The 13,924-nt window shown below is 49.0% G+C and overlaps 1 protein-coding gene across 7 annotated transcripts; it reads left to right on the top strand.

Moving 5' to 3' along the window:
* The first annotated feature begins 408 nt into the window (after window positions 1–408).
* On the top strand, window positions 409–13,661 carry LOC137359073 (zinc finger protein 235-like). 7 transcript variants are annotated; one of them, XM_068025177.1, is made up of 3 exons: window positions 5,292–5,405; window positions 11,413–11,480; window positions 11,961–13,661. In XM_068025177.1, the coding sequence occupies exon 3, from the start codon at window positions 12,063–12,065 to the stop codon at window positions 13,086–13,088; it is 1,026 nt and encodes a 341-aa protein (XP_067881278.1). In that variant the 5' UTR covers window positions 5,292–5,405; window positions 11,413–11,480; window positions 11,961–12,062; the 3' UTR covers window positions 13,089–13,661. The 7 variants fall into 7 exon arrangements, with proteins under 7 accessions (XP_067881279.1, XP_067881281.1, XP_067881278.1 ...); XM_068025179.1 differs by lacking the exon at window positions 5,292–5,405 and adding an exon at window positions 5,704–6,021; XM_068025178.1 differs by lacking the exons at window positions 5,292–5,405; window positions 11,413–11,480 and adding an exon at window positions 409–1,520.
* The last annotated feature ends 263 nt before the right edge of the window (window positions 13,662–13,924 follow it).

Raw genomic sequence — 13,924 nt, 5'->3', positions numbered from 1 at the left:
ATTTAAACACTCAGTTCTCACCTTCTCCATCTCTCTCTCCCTCTCGCTCAGGCTGAGAAGCAATGTGTAGGTCCAGGATGTACAGGGACCATGCTCGAAGTGGGTGTGTCACTTTAGCTGCTGCCCTGTCTTCCCTGGTCCTGTCCTTGCCGGGGTGGCCTTCTGCAACCGGTGGACACCTCAGGATACAGAGTGTCTCGTGGACACTGGGAGCAATGTTCTGGTTTAGTTGGGAAGGTTCCCTTTGCTTCTGTTACAATTTGTTGCTTAATTTGGCTTCTTTTAGTTTGAATGGACCACATGTTTGGGGGAAACGAGAGGAAAGAATGTTCCATAGAAACTAGAACTGTTTGTTCTGAATTTCTATCCTGGACTGACAGTGCTGACTTTTGTAAACTCCTTTTACAGGGTATTAGAAGGGGAGGATTTACTGACGGGAAATTCAAACCAAACATCGCATCAAGATCTGACAGTCACTCGATTCATCAGGACCTGAATATCATCGGCCTTTGAATGTGGAAGGAGAAATGTTTCTGTTCTGCCTGGGAAAAGATTTCAAACATCAGTGTGACTGAAGAAGCACCGAGACACACACACACACACACCCGAGTGAGGGTGTTCCAGTGACTGACTGTGGAAAGAGTTTTAACCAGTTACACAGCCTGAGAAAACATCACCATTCACAGCGGGGAGAAACTGTACACATGTTCTGTGTGTGGACAAGGCTTCAACTGATCATCCAACCTGGAGAGACACAAGGACACCCTCACCACGGAGAAACCATGGAAATGTGGGGACTGTGGGAAGGGATTCGGTTCTCCATCAAAGCTGGATATTCATTAACTCAGTCACACTGGGGAGGGGCCGTTCACCTGCTCTGTGTGGGAAGGGATTCACTCAGTTATCCCACCTGCTGACACAGCAGAGAGTTCACAAGGGGAGGTTGGAGAAGTTGGGGTTGTTCTCCTTGGAGCAAAGGAGATTGAGGGAAAATTTCATCGAAATGTACCAGATTCTGACAGACTTTGATAAATTAGACAAAGAAAAACTGTTCCCATGAACTAATGGTACAAGAACTAGGGAACACAGATTGAAGGTTTTGAGGAAGAGTTGCAGCAGGAATGTGAGGAAGAACTTCTTCTGCAGCAAGTGGTTCTGACCTGGAACTCGCTGCCAATGTGTGTGGTGGAAGTGGAAATAATCAATGATTTTCAAAGGAAACTGGATGGTCACTTGAAGGAAATAAACTTGCAGGGCTATGGGCTGATGTGGGGCAGTGGGACTGAGCGGATTGCTCCCTGGAGAGCTGACATGGAATTGATGGGCCAAATGGCCTTGTTCTGTGCTGTAAATGATGCTGTGTCTCTGTGACTGTGTTTTGAGACAGGATATCCCAGCTCTCCACCCTGGGATTCTCAGTGTGAACAGGAGTCGGAGTGGGGAGGACCCACTGTCGATGGTTTACTAGAAATGTTAAAGGTCATATCAAAATTAAAGGAAAAGCATATAATTGCACAAAGGTGGGTGGCAGATCAGAATTAGAATTTTTTTTTTTAGAATTAGAACATTACAGCGCAGTGCAGGCCCTTCGGCCCTCGATGTTGCACCGACCATCTGACCTACACTATTCCATTTTCATCCATATGTCTATCCAATGACCAATGAATGTTGGACAGAATGTAGAAAAACAGCAAAGAATGACTAAAAGATTGATAAGGAGTGCAGATTGTAAACAGAGTCTGGAGGTATGTGTTTGCTGAGTGGTGAGTTCAGTGAAGGGGAGAGGAGGTGCTCCTTTTTTCTACTTTTTCTGTCCTCCAGTATTTGGTTCTTGTTTCTGTGCAGTGAAAGGAGCTGTTTGGTTGAGTAACTGGTCAGATCTTCTCCTTCTAAATAGTCGGTTAAGTTAAGGTCTGGCACGGCAGCTTGGCTGAGTGCAATGCACAGCTTGTGACATGTGGGATGTCGAGGATGCACCGTGTGTCCTGGACAAACACATCTGCAGGAAGTGTCACCGGCTGCACAAGCTTGAGCTCCAGGGTTTGGATCTCGAGCAGTGGCTGGAGTCACTGTGGTGCATCCACAATGCAGAGAACTACATGGCTAGCAGGTTTAGGGAGGTGATCACACCACAGGTTAGGAGCATGCAGGAGGATAAGGAATGGGTAACCCACAGACAGTCTACGAGAACCAGACAGGTAGTGCAGGAGTCCCCTGATATGATCTCACTTGCTAATCGGCTTTCCATTTTCGATACTGGTGAGGGTGATGGTTCCTCAGAGGAGTGCAGACAGAGCCACGTTTGTCAGGTGGCTCAGCTGCACAGGAGGGGTGGAGGAAGAGTGGAAGAGCAGTCGTGATGGGGCATTCATTAGGCAGGGGAACACAGAAGTCTTTCTGCAGCTGTAGATCGAACTCCAGGATGGTGTGTTGCCTCCCTGGTGCCAGGATCAAGGATGTCACGGAACGGCTACAGGACATTTATCTGGGGGAAGGTGAACAGCCAGAGGTCGTGGTCCACGTTGGCACCATTAACATAGATGGAAAGGGTAAATGAGGTCCTGACAACAAATTTTAGGGAACTAGGAAGGAGATTAAAAAAGCAGGGCCTCAAAAGCAGTTATCTCAGGATTACTCCCACTCCCATGTGCAAGTGAGCATAGGAATAGGAGAATTGACTGATTAAACAGGTGATTGGAGAACTGGTGTGGGAGGGAGGGTATCAGATTTCTGAGGCACTGGGACAGGTGGGACCCATACAAGATGGACGGGTTGCATCGAAGCAGCATTGGGACTAACATCCTCACAGGGAGATTACTAGTGCTGTTGGGGAGGGTTTAAACTAGATTGGTAAGGGGATGGAAACCTGAGAGGGAGTTCCGATTGGAGGGAAGCAAAACTGGTAACTTGTCAGGGGTATGGGAACCAGGGAAAAATATCAGACCGGAACACCAAGGTGCACAGAATACTGGGAGAGATAGTTAGCACTGGAGTAGGGAATAGCAAGTTATAAGGTGGGGTCAGAGTCAGGGATAAAGTAATAAAGTCTAAATCAGGGTTAATGTGCATGTATGTGAATGCACAGAGTGTGGTTAATAAGATTGGTGAGGTACACGTGCAGATTGCCATGTGGAAATATGATGTTGTGGCAAGAACAGAGACCTGGCTCAAAGAAGGGCAGGACTGGGTGTTAAATATTCCTGGATACAAGGTGTTCAGGAAAGAAAGGGAAAGGGGCGGTGGAGTATTGATAAATGAGAACATTGCCGTGTTGGAGAAAAAGGATGTCCCATTGGTGTCGATAAAAGAATCAATTTGGCTGGAACGAAGGAACAAAAAAGATGCATTTACATTGCTCAGTGTTGTCCACAGGCCACCAGTGAGTGGGAAGAACGTGGAGGAGAAAAAATGCAAGGGAATTACAGAGAGGTGCAAAAATTATCGGTAGTTCCAATGGGGGACTTTAATTATTCAAACATATAGTGGGATAGTAGTAGTGTAAAGGGCAGTGAGGGGCCAGTGTTCCGAGAGTTGTTCAGGAAAATTATCCACAACAGTATGTTGCTAGTCCAATGAGAAAGGAGGCACTTCTGGACCTGGTTCTTGAGAATGAGGTGGGCCAGGTCGATCAATTATCAGGAGGGGAGCATGTCGGGGAGATTGATCATTGTATCATAAGATTTAGACTGACCATAGAAAAGGATAAAGAACAATCCAGAGTAAGAGTAATTAACTGGGGAAAGACAACTTCAATGGGGTAAGAATGGAGCTGGCTGAATAAATGAGATTCAAAAGTTGCCAGGAAACCTGATAGCTGAACAATGGGTAACCTTCAAAAAAGAGAGAGTTCGGGCACAGTCAACATATGTTCCCTCGAAGTGGAAACGGAGGGCAGGTAAATCCAGAGCTCCCTGGATTATAAAAGAGGTAGAGATTACGATAAAGAAAAAGGGTGCTGTTTTCCTTGAAAAGGCTGAGAGGTGATGTGATCGAGGTATTCAAAATCACGAGAGGTCTGGACAGAGAATCATACCTTAGAGACAATGTCCCAGACACTGCCATCACCATCCCCAGGTGTCCCACGAGCAGGACAGACCCAGCAGAGGTGACGGCACAGTGTATACAGTCAGGAGGGAGTTGCCCGAGACGTCCTCAGCATGAGCTCCAGACCCCATGATGTCTCATGGCATCAGGTCAAACAGAGTAGATGGAGAGAAACTGTTCCCACTGGTGAAAGGATGGAGGACGCGAGGGAACAGATTTAAAGTAATTGGGAAGAGAAACAAAAATAACATGAGGAAAAACTTTTCCAGCCAACGAGTGGTTAATGTGTGGAATGCACTGTCTGAGAGTGTGGTGGAGGCAGGTTTAATTGAAACATTTCAAAGGGAATGAGACAGTTTTATGAAAAGGAACTAATGGAGCTGCGGGCTGACAGGTCCCGGATGCTGATGGATTCATCCTCGGGCTTTCAAAGAGAAGCAAATGAGGAAGGAACTGCGCAGAATCTGTCCTCCTGTCCCGCCCCTTTTCCTATTGGTCCGGAGTTGCAGTCAATCAACTGGATATTGTGAGCTCAGAGGTTAAGTCCCGGGTGCGCAGGCGCATTGCGGATCACTGTTCGAAGGCGGCGGAGAGACGCTTGTGAGTCGCTTCTGCAGCCGGTAAGTGGCGGCTGGTGGGCGGGGAGGCTTCAGAAACACCCGGTGTAGGCCTCAACACCCCCGATAACAAACTCCCGGTCCTGTGTTTGCACCGAGCGGGCGGCAGCTGCGGGAAACTGAGCTCAGTTATAAAGGGGCCTGGGGGAGGGGAGGGAGGGAGGAACCATTTGGGACACAGCACAGGGCAGGAGGTCCCCCCTCCCCAACTCCCTGGTTCCACAAAGACTCCCCTTGGACTCGGCCACACCTGGGCAGGGCTGGCTCAAGGTGCAGGAAGCTGATAGGCTGAGCTGTGGACTGGGAGGAGTGGGGGGTTTGACTGACAGGCCTGGGGAGGGGGATATCAGGGCAGGTACACACACTGCTCCCCCTTTTCCTCCTGGGATCTTTTACTGGAGTCGTGTTGCTGAATGTTTCTAAACTCTGTCTCCCTATCCCGGTAATGTCGGTGGATTGTAGGTTGCTGTGAATGTTGGACTATATTGTCTCTCCTCATTCTTCCTCCCTCTCCCACTCCGAGTTCCAGGCTGCAGGCACTGGCTGTTTGATGTGCCTGAAACATTAAATATGTTTCTCTCTTCACTGAGACCTGCTGAGTATTTCCAGCATTTTCTCCTTTTATTTCAGATTTCCAGCATCTGCAGGACTTTGCTTTTGTTTCATTGCACGAGTTGCTCACAAAATCAAAGGCAGTGAAGGTGCTCGAGCTGGACGGAAGCAGTCGTGTCAGATCCTCAGTGGGTGAGCAATCGCTGAGTGCAGGGGAGGAATGAAGCTGGTGGATGTGCAGGGAGGCTTCAGAAACAGCCGGTGTCGGCCTCAACACCCCCAATAAGAAGCTCCCAGTCCCGCGTTCCAAGGAGAACAATCCCAGCTTCTCCAACCTAACCTTGTAGCTAAATTCCCTCATCCCTGGAAACATTCTGGTAAATCTCCTCTACACCCTCTCAAGGACCTTCCCATCCTTCCTAAAGTGTGGTCATCAGAACTGGATGTAATACTCTAGTTGTGGCTGAACCAGAGTTTTATAAAAGTTTCCCTTAACTTCCCTGCTTTTGCACTCAATACCTCTATTTATCAAGCCCAAGATCCCATATTCTTTGCTAACTGTTCTCAATATGTCCTGCCACCTTCAATGATCTATACATATGAACCCCCAGGTCTCTCTGTCCCTGCACACTCTGGATCTGTGCCATTAAGCATATATTGCCTCTCTCTTTCCCCTCTGACAACCTGGAAATTTTCAGGATGTTAGAACTGATAGTATAGATCAGGAGTGTCCAGTCTTTTTGCATGAGGGGCTACATTCAAAATGTTGTCCTGCATAGGGGGCCAGAGGTGAGCAACGTTCAGAAAGGTAAAGGTGTTAGAAATTTATTTGACTGTTCATCAAAATAACAAAAATGTGCATTTTTGTGAATAAGCTTGAAATGAGGAAACTAATGTATTAACTTACTTTCCCAACGTTACGTTGAACACTGATTTAGTGAGTAACCTGGCATGGTTTTTGCTTGCAGTCGTAGACATTGTCTACCTGCACACTTGATGTAGCGATGCAGAGAATTCCATATAGATTCCATTTGTGAGGAGAGATGTTGATCTCACACTCTCCCTGTCTCCTGCTCTCTCTATTTATTTTATTTAGAGATACAGCACTGAAACAGGCCCTTTGGCCCACCGAGTCTGTGCCGACCAACAACCACCCATTTATACTAACCCTGTAGTAACCCCATATTCCCTACCACCTACCTACACGAGGGGCAATTTACAATGGCCAACTTACCTATCAACCTGCAAATCTTTGGCTGTGGGAGGAAACCGGAGCACCCAGCGAAACGCCACGCGGTCACAGGGAGAACTTGCAAACTGCGCACAGGCAGTACCCAGAATCGCTCTCTCCCCCGCTCTCTCGCTCTCTCCCCCGCTCTCTCGCTCTCTCCCCCGCTCTCTCGCTCTCTCCCCCGCTCTCTCGCTCTCTCCCCCGCTCTCTCGCTCTCTCCCCCGCTCTCTCGCTCTCTCCCCCGCTCTCTCGCTCTCTCCCCCGCTCTCTCGCTCTCTCCCCCGCTCTCTCGCTCTCTCCCCCGCTCTCTCGCTCTCTCCCCCGCTCTCTCGCTCTCTCCCCCGCTCTCTCGCTCTCTCCCCCGCTCTCTCGCTCTCTCCCCCGCTCTCTCGCTCTCTCCCCCGCTCTCTCGCTCTCTCCCCCGCTCTCTCGCTCTCTCCCCCGCTCTCTCGCTCTCTCCCCCGCTCTCTCGCTCTCTCCCCCGCTCTCTCGCTCTCTCCCCCGCTCTCTCGCTCTCTCCCCCGCTCTCTCGCTCTCTCCCCCGCTCTCTCGCTCTCTCCCCCGCTCTCTCCCCCGCTCTCTCGCTCTCTCCCCCGCTCTCTCGCTCTCTCCCCCGCTCTCTCGCTCTCTCCCCCGCTCTCTCGCTCTCTCCCCCGCTCTCTCGCTCTCTCCCCCGCTCTCTCGCTCTCTCCCCCGCTCTCTCGCTCTCTCCCCCGCTCTCTCGCTCTCTCCCCCGCTCTCTCGCTCTCTCCCCCGCTCTCTCGCTCTCTCCCCCGCTCTCTCGCTCTCTCCCCCGCTCTCTCGCTCTCTCCCCCGCTCTCTCGCTCTCTCCCCCGCTCTCTCGCTCTCTCCCCCGCTCTCTCGCTCTCTCCCCCTCTCCCCCGCTCTCTCGCTCTCTCCCCCGCTCTCTCGCTCTCTCCCCCGCTCTCTCGCTCTCTCCCCCGCTCTCTCCCCCGCTCCCCCGCTCTCTCCCCCGCTCTCTCGCTCTCTCCCCCGCTCTCTCGCTCTCCCCCCCGCTCTCTCGCTCTCCCCCCCGCTCTCTCGCTCTCCCCCCCGCTCTCTCGCCCTCTCCCCCGCCCTCTCCCCCGCTCTCTCTGTCTCTCTGCCTGCCTCTGTCGGCCTCTGTCTCTCTGCTCCGCTCCCAGGGCCCGGTCATCCCGGCAGCCTGCTCCCGGGGCCCGGTCACCACGGCAGCCTGCTCCCGGGGCCCGGTCACCACGGCAGCCTGCTCCCGGGGCACGGTTACCACTGCATCTTGCTGCTGGGCCTGCACCTCATCAGACGGTGATGAAGAGCCTGAGGCCCAGGCCGAGTCTGTACGCAGGCAGAGCCAGTGCTTGGCCTGGGTCCTGAGCTCACGGCCGGGAAGGCTGCACTGGATATGGAGTTTGGGCGGGAAGCGCCGGCAGAGAAGCAGCTCAGCCCGGGCACCGCCATCTTAGTAAAGGAGCCAAAATATCAGGTACTGAAGCTTGTCTGTCATCTTGGTAAAGGAGGACATGTGCAGTGAGGTGTCTCCGCCATGTTGGTAAAGGAGCTGTAACCATGGTCAGTCACTGAATGTTTTGGCAGGTCCGATGGATACCATTGGCAGGCTGGATTCTGGCCCATGGGCTGGATGTTCTGGAGTGTCGAACTCGGAGATGTAGAGTAAAGGTTAGAGCCAGACCTTTCAGGAGTGAAGTTAGGAAACATTTCTACACACAAAAGGTGGTACAAATTTGAAACTCTCTTCCACAAACAGCAGTTGATGCGAGATCAATGTTCATGTTAAATCTGACATTGATAGATCTTTGTTAACCAAAGGTATTCATGGAAATGGGACAAAGTCGGGTATATAGAGTTAGATCACAGATCAGCCATGATCTCATTGCCTGGTGGAACAGGCTCGAGGGTCGAAATGGCCAACTCCTAGAATCATAGAAACTTACAGCACAGAAGGAGGCCATTTAACCCTTTGTGCTTGTGCTGGTCCTTTGAAAGAGCAGTTGTGTTTAGTCCCACACACCCACTTGGTGTTTGTAAGCCTGTAAGTCCCTCATTCTCAAATACCTGTCAACTCCCTTTTAAAATGACTGATAGAATCAGGTTCAACCACCTTTTTCAGGTGGGGCGTTCCAGATCCCGACAACTCTCTGTTACAGAAACGGCGGAACTCAATGTTGAGTCCGGAAGGTTGTCAAGTCCTGTTCCTCGAGCTCCCATTGGAACAGGGCAGGAGGCCGAGGACAGAGAGATCAGAGTGGGAGTGGGACGGAGAATTAAAATGGGAAGTGACTGGAAACTCAGGAACATGCTTGCAGACTGAATGGAGATGGTTCTCAAAGTGATCACCCTATCTGTGTTTGCTCTTCCCAATGTAGAACAGATCTCATTGTGAGCAGTGAATATAATATACAAAATTGCCAAAAGTACAAGTAAATCACTGTTTGGTTTCATCCCACAAAACCCTGCGAATAGCCCAAAGGGATTTGAAGAGTAAAAGTTACAAAGTTACAAAGACGAGAGTGGTCCTAAAGGAAGAATGCTAAATTGGGGGAAGGCCAACTATACCAAAATTCGGCAGGAGCTGGGGAATGTAGATTGGGAGCAACTGTTTGAAGGTAAATCCACTTTTGATATGTGGGAGGCTTTTAAAGAGAGGTTGATTAGCGTGCAGGAGAGACATGTTCCTGTGAAAATGAGGGGTCGAAATGGCAAGATTAGGGAACCATGGATGATAGGTGAAATTGTGAGACTAGCTAAGAGGAAAAAGGAAGCACACATAAGGTCTAGGCGGCTGAAGAAAGACGAAGCTTTGAAAGAATATCGGGATTGTAGGCGCAATCTGAAATGAGGAATTGAGAGGGCTAAAAGGGGTCATGAAATATCTTTAGCAAACAGGGTAAAGGAAAATCCCAAAGCCTTTTATTCATATATAAGGAGCAAGAGGGTAACTAGAGAAAGGATTGGCCCACTCAAGGACAAAGGAGGAAAGTTATGCGTGGAGTCAGAGAAAATGGGTGAGATTCTAAACGAGTACTTTGCATCGGTATTCACCGAGGAGAGGGACATGACGGATGTTGAGGTTAGGGACAGATGTTTGATTACTCTAGGTCAAGTCGGCATAAGGAGGGAGGAAGTGTTGGGTATTCTAAAAGGCATTAAGGTGTCCAAGTCCCCAGGTCCGGATGGGATCTATCCCAGGTTACTGTGGGAAGCGAGAGAGGAAATAGTTGGGGCCTTAACAGATATATTTGCAACATCCTTAAACACGGGTGAGGTCCCGGAGGACTGGAGAATTGCTAATGTTGTCCCCTTGTTTAAGAAGGGTAGCAGGGAAAATCCAGGTAATTATAGACCGGTGAGCTTGACGTCAGTGGTAGGGAAGCTGCTGGAGAAGATACTGAGGGATTTGTGGTTTTGTGCAGGGAAGGTCATGTCTTACCAACTTAATAGAATTCTTTGAGGAAGTGACAAAGTTGATTGATGAGGGAAGGGCTGTAGATGTCAGATACATGGACTTCAGTAAGGCGTTTGATAAGGTTCCCCATGGTAGGCTGATGGAGAAAGTGAAGGCGCATGGGGTCCAAGGTGTACTAGCTAGATGGATAAAGAACTGGCTGGGCAACAGGAGACAGAGAGTAGCAGTGGAAGGGAGTTTCTCAAAATGGAGACGTGTGACCAGTGGTGTTCCACAGGGATCCGTGCTGGGACCACTGTTGTTTGTGATATACATAAATGATTTGGAGGAAAGTACAGGTGGTCTGATTAGCAGGTTTGCAGACGACACTAAGATTGGTGGAGCAGCAGATAGTGAAGGGGACTGTCAGAGAATACAGCAGAATATAGATAGACTGGAGAGTTGGGCAGAGAAATGGCAGATGGAGTTCAATCAGGGCAAATGCGAGGTGTTGCATTTTGGAAGATCCAATTCAAGAGTGAACTATACAGTGAATGGAAAAGTCCTGGGGAAAATTGATGTACAGAGAGATTTGGGTGTTCAGGTCCATTGTTCCCTGAAGGTGGCAACGCAGGTCAATAGAGTGGTCAAGAAGGCAGACGGCATGCTTTCCTTCATCGGACGGGGTATTGGGTACAAGAGTTGGCAGGTCATGTTACAGTTGTATAGGACTTTGGTTCGGCCACATTTGGAATACTGCGTGCAGTTCTGGTCGCCACATTACCAAAAGGATGTGGATGCTTTGGAGAGGGTGCAGAGGAGGTTCACCAGGATGTTGCCTGGCATGGAGGGCGCTAGCTATGAAGAGAGGTTGAGTAGATTAGGATTATTTTCATTAGAAAGACGGAGGTTGAGGGGGGACCTGATTGAGGTGTACAAAATCATGAGAGGTATAGACAGGGTGGATAGCAAGAAGCTTTTTCCCCAGAGTGGGGGATTCTATTACAAGGGGACACGAGTTCAAAGTGAAAGGGGAAAAGTTTAGGGGGGATATGCGTGGAAAGTTCTTTACGCAGAGGGTGGTGGGTGCCTGGAACGCATTACCAGCGGAGGTGGTAGATGCGGGCACGATAGCGTCTTTTAAGATGTATCTAGACAGATACATGAATGGGCTGGAAGTCAAGAGATACAGACCCTTAGAAAATAGGCGACAGGTTTAGATAGAGGATTTGGATCGGCGTAGGCTTGGAGGGCCGAAGGGCCTGTCCCGATGCTGTAATTTTCTTTGTTCTTTGTTCAAACCAATTGCTGGAATATTAAACTCCACCCCAGCTATAAAGAATATTAACACAGCAGATATAAACCCCACTGTCAGAAGGAATATGGTTCAGTCCTGGATGTGATTAACAGCAGCAATAATTACAGAATGCAACAGCTACAGTCACTTGTGAACTCACTGGTGTCTCAGCATTTTGGATATCGATTAAATTCCTTCCCACAGACGGAGCAGGTGAACGGCCTCTCGTTATATTATTATAATATAATACCATCTTTAATATCATCTAATAAGATATTCTTTCTTACAGTTCAGTGGGATGTAAACAGTGACCCCAGCACCTTCAGGAGAGATGGTGTGAAAGCCCCTGTGTGCAGAGTGAGCATCAAATCAATGTGTGTAAATCCTCTCCTAATCCCCTGTAAAAGGAGGTAATAAAAGTCATCACTGTCAGTACAGGATAGAAATTCAGAACAGACAATTCGAGATCCTATGGAACATTTTATTCCTCTCTTGTTTCCCCAAAGCTGTAAATCGCAGTCCCACACACTCTCCCTCCTCCCTGTGCTGAAATCCAAACCCATGACACCATCTGCACCATTTCTTTCCTCCTCTGCCAGTTTTCTCCCTCCCTCTACTGTGGCTGGGTTCAGTTCTCCAGCCCCTGTGTGCAGATTGAGAATAAAATTAATGAGTCAATGATTTTCTCTCCTGCTCACTGGGACCCTGAAGCCCCGCCCACTCTCTGTTCTGGTCCCACAAATTACCAGATTCATTCAGCTCAATTTCACAACTTGTCTTTGTGTTTTTGTGGGTTCTCTCTCACTCCCTTTTTCCTGTTGTAACTTCATGTTACAGGGTATTAGAAAGGGAGGATTTGCGGACAGGAAAATCAAACATCACCTCAAGATGTGACAGTCACTCGATTCATCAGGATCTGAATATCATCGGCCTTTGATCATGGAAGCAAAAAGTGTGGAGAAACCGTACACGTGTTCTGTGTGTGGACGGGGCTTCAGCCGATCAGCTGGCCTGTCGGTACACAAGTGTAGTAACGCTGGGGAAAAGCTGTGGAAATGTGGGGACCGTGAGAAAGAATTAAATTACACGTCTGAGCTGGAAACTCATCGACACAGTCAAACTGAGGAGAGGCCGTTCATCTGCACTGAGTGTGGGAAGGGATTTACTCAGTCATCCTCCCTACTCGCACACCAACGAGTTCACACTGGGGAGAGGCCATTCACCTGCACTGAGTGTGGGAAGGGATTCACTCATTCATCCTCCCTACTCGTACACCAACGAGTTCACACTGGGGAGAGACCATTCACCTGCACTGAGTGTGGGAAGGGATTCACTCAGTCATCCTCCCTACTTGCACACCAGCGAATTCACACTGGGGAGAGGCCATTCACCTGCACTGAGTGTGGGAAGGGATACATTAATTTATGCGCCCTACGAACACACCAACGAGTTCACACTGGGGAGAGGCCATTCACCTGCACTGAGTGTGGGAAGGGATTCACTCAGTTATCCTCCCTACACGCACACCAACGAGTTCACACTGGGGAGAGGCCGTTCACCTGCTCTGAGTGTGGGAAGAGATTCTCTCAGTCATGGAACCTGTTGACACACCAGCGAATTCACACTGGGGAGAGGCCATTCACCTGCTCTCATTGTGGGAAGGGATTCACTACGACATCCAAGCTGGTGAAACACAAGCGAGTACACACTGGTGAGAGGCCATTCACCTGCTCTGAGTGTGGGAAGGGATTTGCTGATTCAACTACTCGGCTGATACACCAGCGAGTTCACACTGGGGAGCGGCCATTCACCTGCTCCGTATGTGGGAAGAGATTTACTCAGTCATCCCACCTGGTGTCGCACCAGTTCATTCACATTGGGCAGAGGTCATTCATCTGCTCCGTGTGTAGGAAGGGATTCACTCGGCCATCCTATCTACTGAGACACCAGCGAGTTCACAGATAATTACAGGGGTTGGATTCTGCTGTTGCTGCTGTTAATCATATCCAGACTGAACCATGTTCATTCTGACAGTTGGGGTTTATTTCTGATGTCAGTTGCTCTTCTTGGACTGAGCGTCTGGCCCACAGCGTCTCTCATTCATGTGTGAATAGACCGTCATGTCTTCAAACCTCATTTTCAATTGAAATCCACTCAGTAAATGTACTGAACAAAAGATGAACAATAAACAGATCACAGGCCAATCCTGTAACTCTATATTGACAGGAGAAAGTCTGTTCTTTAGCTCAAGAATGAGGCTGTTTAAGCTCTGTGTGTTTCTAAGCACTCGTAGACTGGAGCTGTTGGACAGACAGGCTGTTCACAACTGTTAACATGTCAGATAGTGAAGATAGTGATAGTGAAGTAAACTCACCAATTTATAAGCTCAGACTCCGGTCCCTGCTGTAATTAATACTCAGCATCCATTAGTGTTGATTTACAGTCAATCACTGAATCGTCTGGTTAATCTTTGTTACTTGTTTTGTGAAATACTCTCCCTATTAGTGCTGAACTGCTGGATAACTCTGATTACATTTAAATGTGTTTATCCATGTTTATAAAGTGTCTGTGTGTCCAGATTTAACTAAGTTGTGATTTGTAACCAATAAATGATGTTTCGGGTATGACTTGTCATCTGGTATCTTGGTGATTTGTCGAGAAAGATTTAATTCACTCACTCAGCAGCTCGAGAGGAACCAGACTGAGGTTTAATGAACATAAGAAATAGCAGCTGGAGGAGGCCATTCGGCCCTTCGAACCTGCTCTGCCATTCACCCAGATCATGGCTGATCTTCTCAACT

The sequence above is a fragment of the Heterodontus francisci genome, unplaced genomic scaffold, assembly GCF_036365525.1.
Source record: "Heterodontus francisci isolate sHetFra1 unplaced genomic scaffold, sHetFra1.hap1 HAP1_SCAFFOLD_2268, whole genome shotgun sequence".
Taxonomy (NCBI): domain Eukaryota; kingdom Metazoa; phylum Chordata; class Chondrichthyes; order Heterodontiformes; family Heterodontidae; genus Heterodontus; species Heterodontus francisci.
This window is presented reverse-complemented; position numbering and strand designations above follow the sequence as displayed.

Excerpts from the sequence above, each read along its gene's own strand:
- LOC137359073 (XM_068025178.1), top strand. The coding sequence starts at position 12,063 with ATGGAAGCAAAAAGTGTGGAGAAACCGTACACGTGTTCTGTGTGTGGA.